This window comes from Ruditapes philippinarum, unplaced genomic scaffold (assembly GCF_026571515.1).
Source record: "Ruditapes philippinarum isolate M1 unplaced genomic scaffold, ASM2657151v2 ctg9871_1_1_1_1, whole genome shotgun sequence".
Lineage (NCBI taxonomy): Eukaryota > Metazoa > Mollusca > Bivalvia > Venerida > Veneridae > Ruditapes > Ruditapes philippinarum.
In genome coordinates this window covers 12,348-35,195 of record NW_026866002.1, presented here as the reverse complement: position 1 = coordinate 35,195, position 22,848 = coordinate 12,348, and the positions used below count along the sequence as shown (strand labels likewise).

Below are 22,848 nucleotides of genomic sequence, written 5' to 3'. Positions count from 1 at the left end.
GGTCTCCTCTCCTCTGAAACTTCTGGTTGGATTGTTATAAAACTGCTGAAAGTGACATTTATCTAATAAATAAAAGTGTTACAGCATTTCTTAAACAAGATGGTGGCTTTCAGTGCAGTTTGGTTACAAAGATCCCCTTGTAGGTCTTACATTCATGAGCATCATATCACTTGATTATAGTTAAAGGTCACAGCATCCTTGATATTAAAATATTTCAGAAACTTTATCACATCCCCTTTGAAAGAACTGGGTGAATTTCAATTAAACTTGGCCATTTAATTCTCATTTACCAAAACATTACTGTTGTTGGTCTTTGAATGAGGTCAGTAGGCCCTTCAGTTTCAATTTATTTGCTGAATTTCAAACAACATGGGCCACTGATTCCCCCAATACCTTAGTTAGTCTTATTGTGAATGGGGTTAAAGGTCAAGGTCCAAGTGACTTGTTTGTTGTATCCAGTGAACCATTAATCTAGTACCTTAAAAGTTCTTTGTTCTGTTTGTCTTGATGCGCTGTTGACCCCTTTATTCAGGTCATTCTGTCAAAGGTAAATGTTGCAGGGGCCTGAATATTAAAATTTTAAAGCTTAGAAGCTTGTGAAGTGATTCATTTAGTATGTATAAAGTGTGTTAAGTATGTTGGGCATTACTCATTATTTTGGCAACTATGTCAAATGATCATACTAATTGTGACTTAAATTTTAAAGTCAGGATTCGAAAAGCAGGGGGAATTTTTGTTGAAAAGTGAGAATTTATTACATTTGTTGATTTTTTTCCCTTCTTTCTCTATGTAAAATTCCCCCCTTCCTCTGAAAACATAGGGGGCGGGATTCACAAAAATATGAGTGAATGCCCCCACCCCACCCCCCTACTAGAATAGACACTGGAACTGTATCCCCAAGGATCATGAATATATGTTGGTCATCATGTGATATGATCATGTGTCTGTATATGTTGCTTGGTCAAGAGCCTAGGTCACATTGACTTGAAATTTAACATTAGTTTGAGCTTTCTAGATTATTCTAATTTCAGACCTTAAACTGTAGTTCAAAGATATCATGCTCACAATGTTTTAACCCTTTACCTCATATAAAACAACGCACTTTTGAACCCCCTACCCCCATGAGAGAAAGGGTTAATGACCACTGTAATTTTGGAAATTTGTTTTTGCTCATTTATTGGTGATACCAGAGCATTTAATTGTTACATTGTACTGTGATTATTTTGTTTTCATAATTTTGCTGTACATTATAGTTGATTACATACATTGTCAAATATTTTATAGAGGAGTGACAACAGTTCCAGAAAAACCAAAGACACCAGAAGAATAATATTTGGCTGGAAACACATGACAAAATGTTCCTATCAGATGGTGACAGCAAATAAAGGTGGTGGAAACTTTGCTTTAGACGTTCCAAAACAATGTTTAACCTGTGAATTAAAAGAAAAAGTTGTGGAACATTACTTTCCTTTGGGGAGAAATAAAATACAAGGACTACAAAAAGATGATCTTCAAATGTTTTTGGCTACTTTTACTGGTGACAGAATTGAAGAGTGCCCTGTAGGAGATGTCGTCAAGAATTTGAAAACGTCACCATTAAGACTGTATCTTCACACTTGTAAAAAGGTATGTATGTAGAATGAAAGTGAGTAAAAGTTGCCTTACTTCTTCCTTCAAAATACTAAGGAATATTTTGTGTGATGTCTGTCTGTCTGTGATACTCTTGTCATGGTAAGAAACAATGGAATGTCATGAAACTTGAAATACATATTATTATTTGGTGGTGAGACAGAAGTTTGTCAGGATATCACCAATAATGGCACAATGTAGATGGAAAACACAATAATAATCCAAGCCATTTTAGCTATACTTTTTGAAGAATAAGTTGAGCTATTCCAGTCGCACCAGAGTCCGCATTTCATAAGGCTATAATAATGTTTTGCAATTGCTTTGTATACTTGTTGGCAGTGTTTTTTTCACTTTTGGGGGAAGGGGGTCAGTGCACTTTGGAGGGGGAAAATGCAATAGGAAGGGAAATTTTATTAGTTTACTTATTTTATATTGTTTTCTTTTTGGTGGAAAAGGGAAGCAAGTCTTGCAACAAAAGTTTAAAATACGTCTCTTTTTATAAATATATGGATCTAAAAATATCGATGCGTCGCATGTTAAACTTGTTGGGATGCCAGGAGTAGCTCCCCTTACCTACCAGAGAACGATTTGTAAACAACCTTGCTTAACAGTAATTGTTACAGGCATAAAATAAAATATTTTTCGGCAGTAAGTTGCAAAAAAATTATATTCATTGCAGGTAATTTCAGGCTGCCTAATAGGGGGAAATTTAGGCTTTGAGGGGAAAAAAAAACATACTATTTTGAGGGGGAATGGGATCCAATTTTGCCGAATATTTTGGTGAAAAAAAACACTGGTTGGCCATCATCACCTGAACTTGTAATACTAGGGTCTAAGACAATATTTTACTATGTTATTTTGAGTTTTACTACTACATGGACATGGATAGATTCTTTTCAGAGTTCTTTGAGCAATTGTACTGATAATGTGCATACTTGCTAGCCATAATTACATGTATGTGAATTCAAATACAAGAGGAGTTAACTCAGTCAAGCATTTTGATTGAATAATGCCCCTTATTCATCGTACATTATAAGTTTTAATGTTATCTTCGCTGTTGTTTTTGTTCTATAAGATTTTGCTCATGACTCGCCAGAGGTGAGGGGCTACCTTGAAGTCGGCTACAAGAACAACTGGACCATAGAAGCTGTTCTTTTGTCTTTAAACTTTAACTATTTATTTTCTTTAGAGTTGACAGTCAGAGAAATCAATTGTGATGCTGTCAATTTTTACACTTAGAAAATCCTTAAGAAACAATCTCCATTAAGTCTGATGGCTTATTTTACAGAGACAAGGTCCCGTTTACTGGCATTGCTCTAATTCAGAGACAAGCACTCAAGAAAAAGTGCAGCGTGCTGTCTTACTGACAGCTATGGTTGTTTTTAAACTTTTGTTGTGGACCACTCTTGAGGTGACATTTTCCATGGGATCTTTTAAAACTTGATCATAATGCCCTTATGAATCAACTTTCTGTAAAAAAAATGAGTCACCAGGTCAAATAATAGAAAACTTTCTAACCTGCCTAAAGGTCTTACTTTTTCAATGGATCTCTATGAAATTTGGTAAAAAAAAAGATCTAGGTCAAGTTTGGAATTGTTCCATTTCATGTCGAAATCTAGGTCACCATTAAATTTCTATGAAACATATTCCTGATAAATGTTCAAAGAGTTAAATCAAGTTGAAATCTTGGTTGTATTGGAACTGTTGTGCAATTTAAGATCACTCCTGTCTGTGTGTTGTAGGAGGAAATTAATGTCCTAGAAACTACAGATTCTGATGCAACAGAAACGACAGGTACTGGTGCTACAGAAACGACAGGTATTGGTGCTACAGAAACGACAGGTATTGGTGCTACAGAAACGACAGGTATTGGTGCTACAGAAACGACAGGTATTGGTGCTACAGAAATGACAGGTACTGGTGCTACAGAAAATACAGATACCGTTACTAGTGAAACTGAGCATGTCGACACAGATGATTCTTATATAGATGGTGGTACTCCAACGATTCTGTTAAGACGCAGGAACAGACTGTCACTGGTAATATTCTTGACTGACACATGTATTAATTACTGCTTTAATCAGGGTTCATAAGCTATTCGGGAAAACGGGAAATGTCCGTTAATTTGAAAACGGGGGCTCCAGCCTTGAAAAGTCAGGGAATTAGTGTTGATATGTAAAAAGTCTGGGAAGGTACTGGAATTAGCCTGTCCGGAAAAAGGGTGATAAATCAAATAACCAAAATGGCAATCAATTTCACTTGATAACTGAAACACAATACTAGCCACTGAAACTTGAAATATAGCAACTTTAAATATTTAGAAGCTCAAATATCCACTTCAATTAAAAAAGGGTCTATTATTTGTAAATTTGACCCAGGCCAATTCGAAACTAAACGACCGAAACTGTGTACTGCAATATTGATTGCCACATCTGGAATATTGATGATTTTTTTTATTTACAAGTGTTTTTGAAAGCCAGTTTTGACTTTTATCAGAGTTATAACATTTATTTCCTGGTTAATATGTGGGTTGTGTTTGGAAAACTTGTGAGAAAGTAACAAATCAATCTCAAGTTTGCTTGATTGGCCTGTGTTCAAAGCATATGAAAAAGATGAAAACTCACAGGTCTGGTTGTTTCCTTGTCAAGAAAGAGCAAGGTTCACTAAGCACCAAAAATGGCCCCATCTTAGATATTGATAAAAACCTAAAGGTGTATAGTACAATGTGTTACATTTTCAAAATAGACATTTATTAGGCATTTCTGGTTACTATGACGACATAATGACATCATAATTAGAGCACCTGCTTAATTCAATAAAATCACAAATTTGACGACAATTTTCATACAAGACTAATAAATTTGTGTGTTTGACTGAATTAAACTCATAAAGATAGCAATATATTTCTTATATATTGTAAACAAAATTATAGTTTAGTTAAAATTAGACTAGTGTGTCACAAAACTAATATAAAAGATAAATGGGGCTCGTTTCGGATATTCCAAATTCGGATATTTAGAAATAAAAATGTGCATGCATATTATTTTTCGCCTACCTAAATGTATTTATTTTTACTTTTATAAATACTGTAAGTTTGTTCATTTTTTAATAATAAATGTCTAATTTGCTTGTTATATTCATCTACTTCTTACATTACGCTTAAAATAAGGGTGTATAGAATCAATCGCAATTTTAACGGCCTTTTTAGTCAGTCTTTAGACAAGGACGTTGAACATAATAATAACAATGATAATAATAATAATAATGATAAATATTATTATTATTATTATTATTATTATTATTATTATTATTATATTATAATAACACAAAACAGATAGGTATTTCTGTCTTACCTAACTAAACTTACACTGAGTAACTATATACATGTAAGCAAATAGTATAATGTAAATACTAGGAGTTGTTGACTTATTCCAATGTATAGTGTAAAAGTCCGCCTAAATTAAGTAAATTTATAGACATAAAAGTACGTTAGAATTTTTTTGTCAAGTAAAAGTAATGTTTGACTGTATGCTCTTTCGGAGTATACGTAATATTTGATACTGAACTGCAAATTCGATACTATTTTCTTTTATGAATTATGATACAGCCAAATCCAGAAAACGATTCGTGTTATTTATAATTATGGAAATCAGACATTTTTATTACAATTGTAATGTAATGATCCATGACGATATGAGAACTGAGAAAATACAAGAGCTGTCACAGAACGTGACAAATGCCCCTAAAGGATTCTAATTCTAAACCAACTATTACATGTTAAGTGTGGTGGTAAAAATTGACAAAGTTTGAACCCCAGCAGTGAACTATAAGTTATACAAAGAAACCTAGGTCTTGTTCACAACACATTGTTCATCTATGGTGACTTTATATTTTTAAATAAAAATTGAAACTTTCATGTATATACGGAAGTTACAGAGCGGACACAACAACCACCATTTATATGTATATAACATAAATATTGAAAAAGTTTAAACCCTAGCAGTGACCTTAAACTAAGGCGTAGGAACACGGGTCTTAAGGGCAACACATCATACATTTATGATAATTTCATACGTGAAATAAAAAATATAATCCTTTCATGCATATTATTTTCAGAGCAGACACGACCATATCTGCCTATATGTATATTAATATCAAAATTAACAAAGTTTGAACCCCCACAATATCCTGGACCTAAGTCATTGAAACCAGTCTTGTTGGCGACACACCATACATCTATGGTTATTTCATATATGAAAGAAAAATTAAAATCCTTTCATGCATACTGAATCAGAGCGGACATGACCACCACTGTCTATATGTATAAAGCCTGAATGACTGACGGAATGACAGACTGACAGACGGACGGTTCGATTTTAATATGCCATTCTTCGAGGGCATAAAACATTTATTTACATGTATTCATAATTTATGTGACATAAAACAACTCTAAGTAAAGATTTGGTTTATATCATTCCAATATGCCCTTACATATGAGTGTAAATTAAACACTTAACATAAGGAAGCCTACAATCAAAAATGTAATTTAGCATTGTCTCTTTTACTGTTACTTTTAACGATTGTCTTTCACACTGTATTGAATGGCTATCAATTTCAAAATACCGCTACATGATCAGCAAGATTATCAGCCCATTTTCTCACTCCTGACTGAGTCTCACAACTTCTCATGGTGTCCATATGCGAGATAACGGTGGAGACATCGGAACACATTCAAACTACGTGTGCACCAGTCATAAGAAAGGCAGTAATACACATCAATGCTGTCATTCGTGTAGATAATCCAATTCATGTAGTTATTGCTGCTTACATGTATGCTCTGCAATTTCGTGCACAAAATAAAAGGATCCTTTTGAATTGTGAAAAAGGACAAGTCAAGACTTTCTGTCTATTTATTCTTGGAAACAGCTAGAGCTTAATAACATGCTTTTTTTCTCATCCTGGGAAAATGTACTGAAGACATTTCGTCCGTTGACTCCTAACATACTTCCTGCTTTGGCAATTTCTTGTATATATTTTTTAATGAGAATAATACTAAATTATTAAGATTTGAAACTTCTTGTTGAATTTTTAAGCAATTAAATGTCTAACAAATCTTTAATACCTTAATAACTATGAAATAGCGCTGACTTAAAATGCTTAAAATCTGAAGGAATGAATACATTAATGAAATCACATATTATTTACTGAAAAAGCACTATCTATTTTATTAATTATTAAAAAAAAAAAGAATTCATGATCAAGGTTTTGAACTCAATTCTCCTGGGTGAGAGGCTCCCATGCTACCACTGAGCTAATGCCACATTCCGGGATGCAATGACATCATTTAACAAGTAGTTTTACATGTAATTATACATCAATGCAGACGATGTGGAATTATAAAGTTTAAATACTCTTTATACAGTATCTTTAAATTGTTTTGAGACTTGCGATAATTTTATTTTCACAAAGTAAATTGAATTCTTCTTATCTACCTTTTAAAAAGACATAAAAACCTCTTTATCACTTTGTTAAACGACCACAGTTGTTTGTTGTTGTTGTTGTTGTTTTGTGAGGGCGAAAGAACCGGACCCAGATCAAGTATTCAGCAATAAAATAGCTTGAACAGCATAACTTCTTTCAATGAATCAATATAATTACATAACAACACCTTGCTAATTCTAAGAATGAAATATTTAAGGCATAAGTAGAATTTCAGCATTTATTTATAAGCGTTTACATATAATTCTTTTAACCTGCCAGAGTTTTGTTTACAACTGTTACAGTGGAAACCGTCGAACTCGTACCAAAACATAATCGTACTTATTTTAGTGAAAGTGCCTTTAATTTACTAGAAATGATTTTCCTGCAAACATTTATTAAAATATATGTTATGAATCATATTTCAACAACTTAGAATAAAAATTAATAATGTTGAGTGCAATATACATGCTCCATGATTTGCATTTACTGAAATTAATGCCAGAAAATGACGTTTAGATATTAGATAAAAATCTTATTTTGGAATAGAGCACAGGCAAGCCCCAACTTTATATTGATATAGTTTAAGCCTTTGATACATTACAACACAATGGTGTAATGATTTTGTTGGGGCTGGACTGTGCTGATACTTTAATTTTCGTTTAAAACACCAAAAATACGTGAATTTTCCTAATTTTGCTGAAAATAGGGGTATTTCCATAGAAAATAAATCATACTAAATGTAAACATATGTCTATAAATTCATAACTTTTTAACAGTTTAAGGATTGAACTTATAAATAAAACCTAAAAACAAGAACTTTTCATCAAATTAATTTTTGCCAAAATCTTGGGCAAAAATCCATGGTTAGTGAACCTAGCTCTTTTATCCTGATTGCCCAGAACCACGTTAAAAGCCAAAAATAAATCAATATAAACTAAACAATAGTATAACATACATGCACGGTCAATTGGCTACACCATGTTTCGTACTTAATTATCAGATGGTTAAAAAAATTGTTAGATCAATTTGAATTTTATTTGTCATTGAAATAGAAATAAACAGAATAGTTGAGAATGTCCAAAACAGCAAACTTAAAAAAATTTAGACTGAGGTTTGATTGAGCCTGTTGATGTATGGTACTTGAAGGTGCACCCCCATAGCACCGGCTTAAGCAGAATACAACATTTAAATATCAAATTATAATTAAGAAACATCTGCAGATGTGTTCAAATGGCGTTTGTCATAGACCTTCATTATCCCCCCGCTGATGGAATCGGGAGGGGGATATAGTTTTGGCTTTGTCCGTTCGTCCGTCCATCAGTCCGTCCGAATTTCTTTTCCGGAGTAGTTCCCTGCAACTACTGCCTGGAATTCAACGAAACTTTATGGGAATCATCAATATCAAGAGGAGATGCCCATATCGTCGGCTTGTTCCGGTCAGACACTTTAACTCAGAGTTATGGCCCTTGATTAGTTATGTAGTATGCATGTAGAGTAAAAATTGTTTCCGCACTACTTCTCTGCAACTACTGGCTGGAATTCAACGAAACTTTATGGGAATCATCAATACCAAGAGGAGATGCGCATATCATCGGCTTGTTCCGGTCAGACACTTTAACTCAGAGTTATGGCCCTTGATTAGTTATGCAGTATCCATATAGAAAAATATGTTTCCTCGCTACTTCTCTGCTACTTCTGGCTGGAATTCAATGAAACTTTATGGGATACTAAGAGGAGATGTGCATATAGTCGCCTTGTTCCATGATTAGTTATGTAGTATGCATACATCTCATTGGCATTTCCAGATTTTACTATTTAACACAAAGTTATGGCTCTGTTATTGCCCTGAATATTTATCAAGTTCAAAGAATATTACTGTTTATGCCATGATTAATATATAAATAAAGCCTTATGTCTTCAGTTGTTGTGTTAATAATAACCAGTACTCGGCGGGGGATATAAATTCAACGAATTTGCTTGTTGTGACATGTTTCTGCCATAATTCCACAAAGCTTTAGTGGACTGAGGTCAAATGTCAGGTGAGATAAAAGAATTAAGAAAACCTGATAAAACAGTAGCTGCCACTAAGTACATTAATCATAGACACTGAATGTATTTCTCAGATAGATGTAAACTCACTTTTTTGATTATTTTATGAATTACATGTATTTTGTTGAAAAGGTGTACTTAAAATGTTGTTCTAAACATTGCCATGAACATATTCATAGGACAAAAGAAATCAAATAGCTTTAAATTTAATCTTCTAAAAAGTCCTTCAAAATTTTAAAAAGGTCCTTGATAAGTCCTGGAAAAATCCTGACAGTTTGAAAATGTGAAAGAGTTGGAACCCTGTTTAATTGTAGATACTTTTACTATCATTAATGTATTTAACAGTTAGTATTAACCCTAATTCATTCATGAATGAGGGTTATTATATATTTAAAGCTATAATTAGTTCTCTTTTGCCTAAAAATTCCTCAATGGCACTGAGACTGTATTAACATGTTTGATTTTCTAATAGAGCCAGCGAGGAACTGACCAGCAAGAATATAGGTATACTTGTTCAGTTGCAATTGTTTGATGCTTTTTTTATGCCAAAAAGAATTTCGATATATTGTTATGCAACTGGCTGTCCGTCCATCTGTTAGCACTTCTTTGTGACCAGTCTGTATCTTTTGAACCTGTGGAAGGAAATTGAAGCTACTTGGCAGAAATTTTGAACATAATGAGACGTTATGCATAGCACAGGTTTGACCTATCTCAAGTCAAGGTCAAGGTGACACTTAGTCATTTTGTATTAAATCAAAATTTTGTGTTTGCTCTGCATCTTTTGAACCGGTTGATAGGAATTACACATTGTAGGCAAAAATGTTATTAGTACTTATGTTAAGACGTTATGCAGAACACTAGTTTAGACTTTCTAAGATCAAAATTGGCCCCACTTTGTGGATTTTTTTATTTATATAGACATATATTGAAGTTTTTATGTCCAGTCTGTATCTTTTGAACCAATGGAAGGAAAATGAAACTTCTTGGCAGAAATATTAAACATCATGAGACGATGTGCAGAGCGCAGATTTATAAACTTTATATTTTTAGCTCACCTATCACAATGTGACATGGTGAGCTTTTATGGTCACTTTTTGTCCGTTCCTAGACTTTTACTTTAAACAACATGTCTTCATAAACTGCTAAGCCAATGTCATCCAAACTTCACAGGAATGTTCCTTTGGTGGTCATCCTTTCAAAATTGTTCAAAGAATTTAATTCCATGCAGAACTCTGGTTGCCATGGCAACCGAAAGAAAAAAACCTTAAAATATTTTCTTTTAAAAAGATAAAAGAGCTAGCCTAGAGCTTAGATATTTGGCATTAAACATCTCTAGTTAGTGTCTACCAAGTTTGTTCAAATAAAAGCACTTGGGTCAATATTGGCCCCGCCCAAAGGGGTTCTAGATTTTCCTAATATGTATATACTAAAAACTCTCCTTTAAAAGAAAACAAAAAGCTAGTGCTTTAATATTTACCATGAAACATCTTCTGGTGAGTGTCTACCAAGTTTGTTCAAATAAAAGCTTTGGGGTCAAAATTGGTTTTTCACTGATTTTTAGCTCGACTATTCGATAAGAATAAGTAGAGCTATTGCAGTCACCCGAGCGTCGGCGTCTGCGTCGGCGTAACCACTTATGTTAAAGTTTTTGTAATAGTTCAAATATTTTCAAAGTCCATTGACATATGGCTTTGAAACTTTGCACACTTGTTCACCATCATGACCCCAACCTGTAGACAGGAGGAGGTAACTCTATCAAGCATTTTGACAGAATTATGCCCCTTTTTCGACTTAGAATTTATGTTAAAGTTTTTGTAATACCTCAAATATTTTCAAAGTTCATTGACATATGGCTTTGAAACTTTGCACACTTGTTCACCATCATTACCTCAACCTGTAAACAGGAGGAGGTAACTGTATCAAGCATTTTTTTTACTATCAAGCACTAAGAATAGTCGAGCGTTGCTGTCCTACCGACAGCTCTTGTTCTTATATGTACACATCTTTTGGAACTGTTGTTTTCCCTTAGCAATAGCAACCAGAAATGTAATTTCAGATACAAATATGAGCTTTGTGATACCTGTTTTAGATTTAATATCTGCTTTCCTTTATAGTTTACATAATACTTGTTGTTGTTTTTTTGTCATGGAGAGTTTTTATATTCAGGTGAGCCATTTCAGGGCCATTATGGCCGTCTTGTTATATATTTTTACTGTTAAGATTATAATAATCAAGGAAATAATAGTTTGATATGATGCAATTTTTTTTGAAATAAGACAATCTTATTAATTGAAACTGATGTTACTTAAAATATGTAAATTCAATAAGTAACAATAAGTTGTAAATGATAAATATAAAATGTTAAATTTTTAGGCAATTTATCAAAACTTTGGACATGAATGATGTCTGAAGTACCGTACCGGCAGTTGTTAATTTACAGTGCTACCACTGTTTTGCTATATTGTGGGCAGTCTTTCTCTAATAAATTGAAAGCCTGATATGGGTTGAAGGGCTGATGTAAAGATGTAAATGCTCAAGGGGTCAATATTGGCCTTCCCCCAGGGGTCACATGGATAGAAAAACTTATTTTCATTTATGTATTCTTCTGTAAAGTTACAAATCCCAAATCATAGTTATTTGGCATGTAACATTACATAGAAGAACCCTGCAATAGTTCAAAAATCATTTCACTGATATTAAAAGATGGCTGTGCCCAGTGGGTTGGTTGGGGGATGGGTAGGTTTTGCACAGTTTATAAGTATACAGATTTATATAGTATACATGTTTTAAAGTCTTTTTCTCCAATCTATAACATGCAGAGCATAGATTTTTAGCATGTATCATCTCTTTGTTACAGTAGAGTTATCATAAAGTAGACTGAACATAAGATTAATGTTTGCAGTGTGAGTATTGATATAAAAAATGTAAAGGGAGGTTTATTTTAATTATTTTTAGGCATACTATTTTGTGCTTTTGAATTTCTTGTATAATATTATTTATATGTTTTTTAATCACTAAAAACAACATTATTGTTTTTTTTTCAGTCAGTATTTATACTATGTGACAATTGCATGGAGGTAAATAACACTCTGTGCTTCAAAATTAGCTTTTTAAGAACACAGAGATAGAAAATTCCACTCGACTGCTGGTAATTACAAGTAGAATTTAAGAGAATTTGATGCAGGACCAGTAGAAAAATATTGCCTACACATTGGATTTAGAGGCTACTCGTCCTGCAGAATGAGTGACTCTGAAAATATTTGAGGCCTGGGACATGATTGGGGTCTGTACTCCACAGTGAAAGTTGTGGCGTAAATAATTGTCACTAAGTATTCATGTGACAAGAGCATAGCTCTTCGGCATGCATTAATGTAAATCTTAATATTGATAATTGAAATACAACATGTTGCGGACAAATGTTATAGATTGGTATCCTCTCTGTTAAAAAATTATTTTTGATTACTTTAAATTTTATTTTCTTAAAACAAATTTGCATTCAGGCGTATGCTTCCCCGCCTATGCGGTGCTCTTGTTTCTACCTGGTTTCTACCATTGCCTTTAAATTCCTTCCATTGAAATCCAAAATTCTGTTGAAAGTTTTTGTTACTGTTCGAACTGTTGACTGTTTGACAACATATGATTGTTTTTTGATTGTTTCAGTGAAATACCAATTTTATTTCACCAATTTACACCAAACTCTTATATTTTTATGAGGGCTTATGTAAATGCTGATTTGTGGTGTTCACAAGTGAAATAAATTTGATATTTTTCTGATCCAATTTAATTTCTTTTTATTTTACTTTCTATATAAGATAATTATATAGTAGTGTAGTAGATAATTATTAATTAACTGTTTCTAGATTGAATTGTATTTTACTTTCCTTTCGACAAACATGACAATTTTGGATCAAAGTACATTAAAAGGACATCTTATTCACCATGGAAAGCCCAAGACATCAAACCATCATAAATAATAGATTGAAAAAAACGTTCTGAATTTTATTTAAATCATGGATTCAGTGATATATTCCTAGCCAAGACATATTTGTGTCATTCGCATTATAACTGAATGTTTATTTTAACCCAAAACAAATCTTCTGTATAAAAATCATGGTAAAAAGGTTGGTTGTGATGTGTGTGCTGGATCCCTTTGGATTTCTCCAATTTACTAAAGACGGTGAAAGGTTATCAAAATCACTTTCATTATGTTACTGTAGGTCACAGTTGAGTGAAATCCATCAAGTCATTGAAATTGAAGACAGTGAAGATGAAGACCTTCAGGAAGCTCTCCTACAAAGCCTTACAGAGGAGCATAATTCTGGGTAGGTTCTCTGTAAACTAGTATTTATTTATTATCTACAAAACGCCAGCTTCCAAGTTTAACAACACTTCTCATAAAATCAGAATTTAATGAAACTGAAAACTCTATTCAGACTGCCATCTGTTTGTAAATGTTATTTACCCAGATGTGCACTTTGCAAATTTATTATTGAAGGTTTCTCACTAAAAATGAAAGAAATTCTTTCAGGGATCACACTGTTCAAAATGCTATATATGTTTTTATCTGTAATGGTTGGCAATGAATTCTACAGTGATAAAATTGGTGATGGGAGATTTTATTACATGTAAACTGTACATGACCAACATATTAGAGATCCATCAACAAGACAAATACCTTTAAGTACAGTGTGATATAAAAGACTGTTAAAAATAAGATCAAAATATTTAATATTTCCTTTTTAGCTTGACAAGACAAAGTATATGGAGAGCTGTTCTATCCGCCCCGGCATCCATGTCCAGATTTCAGATTAAAGTTTATGTGCAGTAAAATATTTTTCACTATAACTTTGTCATTTCTTAGGGTATCAACTTCAAACTTCAAATATATGTTCCTTATCATCAACCACATCTTATGTGACAAGGTTCATAACTCTAGCACCAATATTTTCAGATTTATCTCCCCTTGATTTTAGAATTTTATTTAAAAATACTATTTTTAGCTCGACTATACAAAGTATATGGAGAGCTGTCCTACTCGCCCTGGGGTTGGCGGTGGCTTCCCAGCCAGATTTCAGATTAAAGTTTTGGTGCAGTAAAAAAATTTTTTACTATAACTTTTTCATTTCTGAAGGTATCAACTTCAAACTTCAAATATATGTTCCTTATCATCAACCACATCTTATGTGACAAGGTTCATAACTCTAGCACCAATATAATCATATTTATCTCCCCTTGGAATTAGAATTTTCCTTAAAAAAATATTATTTTTTAACTGTTACTTCTTTATTTCTCAAGGGATCAACATCATACTTCAAATATATGTTCCTTATCATTAACCACATGTTATGTGACAAGGTTCATAACTCTAGTACCAATTTTGCAAGAATTATCTTCATGTTAACTTAGATTTTTTTACTTGAAAAATGTTTTTTTTTTCTCTTCAACTTCTTTAATTTAAAGGGAATCTACCTCAAACTTCAAATACATATTCCTTATTATCAACAAGATCATATGTGACAAGGTTCATAACACTTGATGCAATATTTTTCAGATTTATCTCCCTTTGAATTCCGAAATTTCTTTAATAAATATTACTTCTTTACTTGCAGGACTGTACCTGTGTCCACAGACATGCCTGATATAAAAGAAGTTTTGACCCAGTTCCAAATTAAAGCAGTTGATGATGATTGTTTGAATAAACTATTAGTGATGAGAACTAAAATACTTGACACAGCATTGCGAGGTCTTGATCGTAAAGCAGTAAATCTCAAAGCAAGACTGTTTGTTAAATTTACAGGTGAACCTGGGGAGGATCAGGGCGGGCCACGCAGGGAGTTTTTTAGGTTTGTTTTTGTACATTATTTCAACATTTCTTGTATTGCAAATTCTTATGATGTATGTGAATGGTGCCTGATTTGTGCCATTGGTGTTTTCGCCTGGTGACCCCGCCAAGCGAAAAGTCGAGGGTTAACAAGTTAAAATGGCAGGGGCGCGGGCCGAAAACACACTAATTAGCAAGGGCGCAGTGCAAATTTTAATAAATAAAACTTCACCCCACTGGGGCACGGAGCGATATTTCAGATGTAAAATTGTGATGGCGCGGAGTGAAATCACGCTTATCCGCGTCCCGCCATTTTAACTTGTAAATTTTCGACTTTTTGCTTGGCGGGTTTGCAGGGCGAAAATATGAATGACACAAATCAGCCACAATACAAGTGTCATTTGTCAGCCACTTTGCATCCAATTGTTATTACAAAATCCAGACAGTTTTTTAGCTCACATGAGCCAAAGGCTCAAGGTGAGCTTTTGTGATTGCTAAATGATGTCCCCCAGGCGTCATCCATCTGTCAACAATAAGTTGACTACATAATAGCAGTTTCATTTATGATTTAATTTTAAAGATCTTCTATGCTCATCTTTGAGTAAACTATTTTAACAAAGAAATTTGTTAAAACCTATGAAATCCTTATTTAATATGTCTAATTTGAATAAAAAATGAATTAACAATGAATTAGAAGCCATGTTCCCGATAACAGGACAAGTAAAGTTGGTCTTTTCTTTAAAGAACTTTTAATGACAATATTCATATTGTGACCACCTATAGTGTGTAGTTTTTTAAACATGACACGGTACTTTATGTGAGGTCAAACATGTTATTTTATATTTACAAAGAGACTGTGTAGCAATTATACCAATAATTCCTGATATCCAATTTGAGCATAGTATATCTTTAAACAGACTTGTTCAATTCATAAGGTGTTTGCATAAAAAATGCAACTTTGCCCTTATTAAAGTGAATGTGTGTTTTATCTATGACATTTTTCTTATTTCATTTGTTATATATGTACCATAAAATTTCAGAGAATTGCGGGGCTATACTATGATGTTAGAAAACAGTAGAGAATAAATTTGAAATCAAATTTAATGTGCATATACTCATTCTATGTTATTTAGTTGCTGATTTGTGCCATTGGTGTTTTTGTCCTCCCCCTTATGGGGCTAAGTTTTATTTATTAAACTTCGCCCTTCGCCCCTGCTTATTAGTGTGTTTTTTGCTCTGCGCCCCGCCATATTAACGTGTTATTTAACGTCTTTTCATTTGGCACAAATGGCACAAATCAGGCACCATTATCATATGTTGTGGGACCTAAATTCCAAAACACCCTGGGGTCAAAAATGGCCCCATGTTAGGGCTCACAAGTTTTACATAGAATTATATGCGAAAACTGTTTAGTAAAAAGCTTGTTCTTCAAAACCATGGTCAGATTTACTTGACGTTTCACCTTAATGTTCCTTGTGTTATCTTTTTTCAAAACTGTTCACAGAATTTAATTCCATATGATTCCCTGGTTGCCAAGGAAATTTAAAAGGGGAAAAAACCTTAAAAAATATTCCTTTCCAAAACCACAAGGTCTAAAGCCTTTATATTTGGCATATTAAGTATCAAGTGTTTCTCTTATTAAGGAAAACGATACAGATCATTGTTCGAATTTGGTCATGGTTCAATGATTTTTGGCAAAGTAATGCCCCTTTCACTTTGAAAATAATATGAAATTTACAGTTTCTGTCATTATCTACCCAACAGTGTTACATATTCTACTTAAATTTGACATATGGATATGTCAAAGGAATGGACAGGTCAAGTTGGAATTTGGTCATGGTTTGATGATTTTTTTTGCAGAGTTATGTCCCTTTCACTTTGAAAATAATATAGATACATCTTAGGAATAAGCAGTTTAAGTTTGAATTTGGTTGTGGTTCAATGATTTTAGACAAACTTATCTTTCTTGAATGTTGGAAAAATTTTGAACTTTCAGTTTCAGCACTCATACTTTTAGCCATTATTTTGGCTACAAATATGCAATATGCTATTTTTAAAAGGTTAAGACTGAATAATTTTAGTGCCTTGAACATTGTATGAAAATGGTTTGTGTTAACATTGAAAAGTTTTAAGGGCTTTGAACTTAAAATGAAAAAAATAATTAATGCACCATCTGAAATTTTGGCTGCATGCGGGGGCATCCGTGGCATGATGACACATTTCTAGTTTCAAAACTGTTCACAGAATTTAATTCCATATGATTCCCTGGTTGCCAAAGAAATTAAAAGGGGAAAAAACCTTAAAAAATATTCCTTTCCAAAACCACAAGGTCTAAAGCCTTTATATTTGGCATATTAAGTATCAAGTGTTTCTCTTATTAAGGAAAAACGTTGAAAATCTGCAAGACTTACCATGTAATTGACTCTTTAATTACCTTTAATTAGTTTACTTGTCTTATTGTCCTTACAATATAGACTCATCAATTCAAGGTCATCATGCTAGTCCCTCTTGTTTGCTAACTGGTTCAATTGTGTATTAAAATTCAGTTTAAGTAAATAAAAATGTGACTACCTTTCTTTTAACTAGGCTGGTAATGAGGGACTTGAGAGAATCAATGTTTTTTGAGGGACCCATTGAAGAAAAAGTCTTCTCTCATAATCTAATTTGCCTTGAGAAAGATCAATATCGCCTGGTTGGACGAGTAGTCGGATTGTCCTTGGCCCAGGATGGTCCGGGTATGCATTTCCTGTCACCGAACTTGTTTGATTTGATGGTTGGGCACCATACAGACCTAAAACAGGTGGAAAATGTTCTGTCTGAGGAAATAAAACAAATGATACAGGAAGTAAGTCTTTGTATGTTAATTTTTCTTCTCTACACAAAATGCATACATTCATGTGTACGTGTGTCCGTGTGCATGTGTGTGGATTAAAACTGTTACTGACACATATTTTATTTTCATGTTGTATTATTAGCTTACCAGAACCGAAGGTTCAGGGTGAAAAGGGGGATGCTACTGCGTCCGCCCTCATGCGTCAACAATTGTCTTCTTTTCTGAAATTGCAGGGCAGATAAATTTACTTCAAATTTGGTCTGTGGCATGAATTTTCTTATGTCATTTCAATTGGCCCCTTTTAGTAAATAAAACCTTAAACTTTTCTACATAACTAATTGGTGGATGATCACCAAACTTGTAGTATTCTTGGGTAGTCTTTATTCAAGTTTGCTCATATTAATTTGAAAAAAGGGCCACTAAAGCTAAAAATAAAAAAAAACCTTTGAACATCTTGACAATGGATAATTTCCAACACTGAAAAGCAGTTGTTTTTTGGTGAGCAACTCATGAAATCATGGCCCTCTTGTTCATTCTCCCATAGGTTAACATTGAGTCAAGGACACGTTTTGTTAAAAACTTTGTAATTATGTGATGTCATAGAAAAGGCCTTTGACTGTTGTAAAACAGATCAATCTTTGTCAATATGACTGTAAGGTCAGTTTCAAATATCAGTTACATTTGGTTAAAAACTGAGTTTGTCAAATCATAAAAGAACCTTGTCAGTATTGACTATTCTAAATGCTATTTTATTCTTATTGACCTTGATAATAATTAAGGAATACTGGGTCATCAAACATCATTTGTGTGCATTTAACTGGAATGGGTAATATTAAATAAAAATTTAGGTCACACAAAATAACAAATTTGTTATCAATAAAGAGACTTATTTTTCATTTGATCTTTGTGAAACATTGTAGAATGTTCACCATGGCATTGAAAAGATGTTCAAGTTGGTTTAAAACTATGTCACAAGGTCAGAATAACAGAAAGTCATTATACACTTTGTAGAAGATATATTTTTCATTGGATATTACTGTCATTTGGCCAAAAATTCCTTTTGATAATATCTCAGTAAAGTTAAAATCAGTATATATAAAATGGGGTTGTGACTGGCATATTTTGTAATAAATCTTCATGAAACTTAGAATGAAAGTTAGCACTGAAATTATCTAAATATAGTTTCAATATAGTTTGAATGAAGGTTCTTCTGGATCACTATGGATTTTCTTTGTTACTTAAATGTATTTTCAGCTGCACTCACAATCTCATTAAATTTTATATACAGACTTCATATTGTGTTATTGCATGTAAGTCAGACCTTTTGCATTTTTGCTTGTAGCTTGTGTCTTAAATACCTTCTTTTATTTTCAGTTGATAAATGCTGACAACTGTCAGAAGACAGATGTTTTTCTTTCAAAATACTGTGACCAGCTGTTAGATTTTGGAATATCAAATGTGTATAAAATGGCAAAAGATGACAAGGAGGGACTAATACAAATCATTAAAAAACATCAAATATTCTACAGGTAATTGATGTTGTGTTTACTCAATTGAGCCTTGTTAAAAAAAAAACAAAAAACAGCATAATTTTGTATTTACATGTTTCATCAAATAAAAAGTAATTCTGCTGTAACAAGTCATAATATGTTAATGTAAATTCCCTAAACATTTCTCAATCAGACAAAAATGGTTTGTTTACCCTGAATGAAAAACATTTCTTTATTTGAAGCTACAGCAATGATACTGAACCATGCATCTGTGAGTGACACAGGGCCTTTGTTTAATTTGTCATGCTTGTTACTGACAATCTTGCATTTGACAACTTGGATTTAAGCCACTGAACTGAATGTAATAAAAATCAATTTCAAGACATTCTTTACCAATATCTGCCCAAAAGAAAAAAACACAAGCATATTTTGATTATTTTGTTTATAGGACAGCAGGTGAAATCTCTCAATTTATCAATGGGATGAATGATGTCAGTAAAGCATGGGAAATGGTCAGCACTCATGCTGCCATTTTCAAGCCTATTTTCTGTTTCCAAACAGAGGAAATAACAGGGGAGGACTTTCTCAAACTCTTCAAAATCAACTTTAGTGAGACTGGGTCCAATCAAAGACAATCTGAAGAAATCACAGTTTATGGCTGGGAAGCCTTTCTTCAGTCAGTTGAAGGTAAAGTGTAGTTATAAGTTTATATCTACTTAGCAAATTGTTTTTACAGTGCACAAGATGTCAACTGTTAGAAAACGCATGGTTCTCCCCTGATCAGGCGGTTTAGAGGCTTAAAGGGCTTAAGCAGACTTAAGAAATAACCTAAACCTAAACAATATGTCATTATAAGCCTGTACATATTTAGATGCCCCCAGGTTAATTTTTGGGGAGTGGGGCATATATATTTGCTCTTGTCCATCCTTCTGAGACTGTTGTGTCCTGCTTTGTATTTAATGTAGAAAGCTATTTGTACTATTTCAATAAATTCTGTAATCATTGTAATGTTTGTACAGAAATGTATCATTTCCAAATGAACACAGCAACTAGTTGTGTGCTAGCTAGAAGGTTGACAAGTGACTTAGGTCACTGCCATATGTAAATAACATGTAGTTTAAAAGTTTTAAGTATTTGTAAGGAAAATCTTTTTTATGAGGCTTACAGAAATGCATGCAAGATATGAAGCTTACTCTTTAAAATGCCTTTGTTCAACTGTCCAATAAAAAACATTCTGGAATAAACATGCATATAGCCTAGCCAGCCGATGAGCTGCAGATATAACTAAATCAATAAAGATATTAAGAAATGACTTCTTAGTCCTGAAATATAATTTTGGAGAATGTAAGGCATGTAGTGGCAGTAAATAACAGATGAAAACAGAGGCATTTGCAGAAAATGTGTCCCAAGACATGTTTAAGTACACACATGTTGATAGTGCCTTTGTGTATTAATTATTGTTTACAATTTCAGCTCTTGACATTGCAGTTACGTATCCTGAGATTCTCTCTTTCGTGACTGGTGCTGACAGAATCCCACCTTGTGGCTTCAGTAAATTAATAGATATAGACTTTTACTCTGATGTTGGTCGTCTACCATCAACTTCAACTTGTGCACTACAGCTTTGGTTACCAAGAGTGACAGACCCTGATCATATTACATCTGTGATGGTCAAGGCTATTAAAGAATCCTATGGATTTTTGAAAGTTTAAACTATCAGTGAAGCTATGTTTAGCACAGTTTTAATTCTTTATATTAGTGATTAAGGTCTGCTTTGAAGACTATTCAGATAGGTAAAACTAAAATACATACTGAAACTTAGGGCTGTGGGTTCAAACCCCAGAAGGGTCAACTTTTTATAATTTATAAATATATATATAACTTAAGTTCCATTTTGCCAACAATATTCAAACTTCATGGGATGAATGTCTATATTAGGTAGAAGACCCAAATTGATTTTGTGGTCACAAGGTTAAGGTCATTATTACCTTAAAACTCAAAACAGTTTCTGGAGCATGACTTAAGTTCCATTTGGCCCACAATATTCAAACTTCATAGGATAATTGTCCATAACTCAATAACTTATGTATTTATCAATCTACTGCTGTAAAATTTTATAGGATGAACAGCCAAGTCCAATACATGACCCCTGTTGAATTTAGGTTCATAAGGTTAATGGTCAGGGACACAATGATCTTTACACTGAAAATAGTGGTTTCTGTAGCATAACTTAAGTTCCATTTGGCCCAATATGTTTAAACTTCATAGGGTGATTGTCAGTATTGGGTAGAAGACCCCTATTTATTTTGGGGTCACAAGGTCAAAGGTCAAGGTTACTATTACCTTAAAACTGAAAACAGTTTCCGCTCAATAACTTAAGTATAAATAAACCTACAGCTGTAAAATGTTTTAGGATGAACAGCCATGTCCGATACATTACCCCTAGTGATTTTAGGGTCATAAGGTCGAAGGTCAGCATCACAATGATCTTTACACTGAAAACTGTGGTTTCTGGAACAAAACTAAAGATCCATTTGACCCACAGTGTTCAAACTTCATAGGATGATTGTCAATATTTAGTAGAAGACCCTTTTAATTTTTGGATCACAAGGTCAAAGTCACTATTACCTTTAAAACTGAAAACGTTTTTGGTCAATATCTTAAGTAATTATCAACATACTGCTGTAATTTTTTGAAAGAAATGTGCACAAGTGACTTAAAAATAACTTTAATATAAAATGTCAAGCTCAAAAACAACAGCTTGCTGAAAAGTCAAGTTCAGCACTTGAAGTTTCATGCATATTCCTTATAACTGTGGATAAACCAAAATAGTGAAGTAGATTTTGTTTTCGGGCCTTTTCAAGATCTTATAAAAGATATAATTAAACGGTTTCTTTTTGTGTCCAGTGTCTTTAAGCGAGAACTGGGGGCCATGGACCATTTTAGTAAAGATGGTGCTGATGGACATGTTTTTAAAATTAAAATTTTAACTTTTGTTGAATTTTATTTTTTGATTATTGAATATTCATTTTTATTCCACAATGGTTTAATTTTTATAAAACAAAAAACAAGGAAATTCATGTCCAGAACTTTTTTAAATTTGAGAATACAAGTTCTATCTTATCACTACTTGCCATCAATAAACTAATCTGGTGGAGTATGGTGACATTTTCTTCTTCAGTCCAACCTCTCCTAGACTACTCCTCACACTGGGCATTTTCTTTCCAATACAGAATGATCCGTACCAAGTCTAGTTGTCCATATCATTGGCATTTTCCTGTTCAATTATTTTTAGCTCGACTATTCGAAGAATATGAGAGCTATTGTAGTCGCCCCGGCGTCGGCGTCCGCGTCGGCGTCTGCGTTGGTTAAAGTTTTTTGTAAAGTCAAATATCTCAATTATTGCTTGAGATATTCAATTGAAACTTACAATACTTATTAATAGTAACAAGGTAAATCAGATTGACAAGTTGGATAACTCTGTCTACAATATTGACAGAATTATGCCCCTTTTTAACTTAGAAATTTTGGTTAAAGTTTTTTGT

The 22,848-nt window shown here is 33.2% G+C and overlaps 1 protein-coding gene across 1 annotated transcript; it reads left to right on the top strand.

The window, feature by feature from the left end:
- The first annotated feature begins 1,285 nt into the window (after positions 1-1,285).
- On the top strand, positions 1,286-22,133 carry LOC132730983 (uncharacterized). The gene is made up of 9 exons (XM_060717075.1): positions 1,286-1,626; positions 3,372-3,668; positions 9,632-9,663; positions 13,377-13,481; positions 14,769-15,002; positions 17,567-17,825; positions 19,188-19,342; positions 19,752-19,990; positions 20,777-22,133. The coding sequence occupies exons 1-9, from the start codon at positions 1,348-1,350 to the stop codon at positions 21,013-21,015; spliced, it is 1,839 nt and encodes a 612-aa protein (XP_060573058.1). The 5' UTR covers positions 1,286-1,347; the 3' UTR covers positions 21,016-22,133.
- Positions 22,134-22,848: the final 715 nt, after the last annotated feature.

Excerpts from the sequence above, each read along its gene's own strand:
- LOC132730983 (XM_060717075.1), top strand. The coding sequence starts at position 1,348 with ATGACAAAATGTTCCTATCAGATGGTGACAGCAAATAAAGGTGGTGGA. Across the intron at positions 1,627-3,371 it reads ATCTTCACACTTGTAAAAAG|GAGGAAATTAATGTCCTAGA; the intron begins GTATGTATGTAG and ends TGTGTGTTGTAG. Across the intron at positions 19,991-20,776 it reads CTTTCTTCAGTCAGTTGAAG|CTCTTGACATTGCAGTTACG; the intron begins GTAAAGTGTAGT and ends TTACAATTTCAG.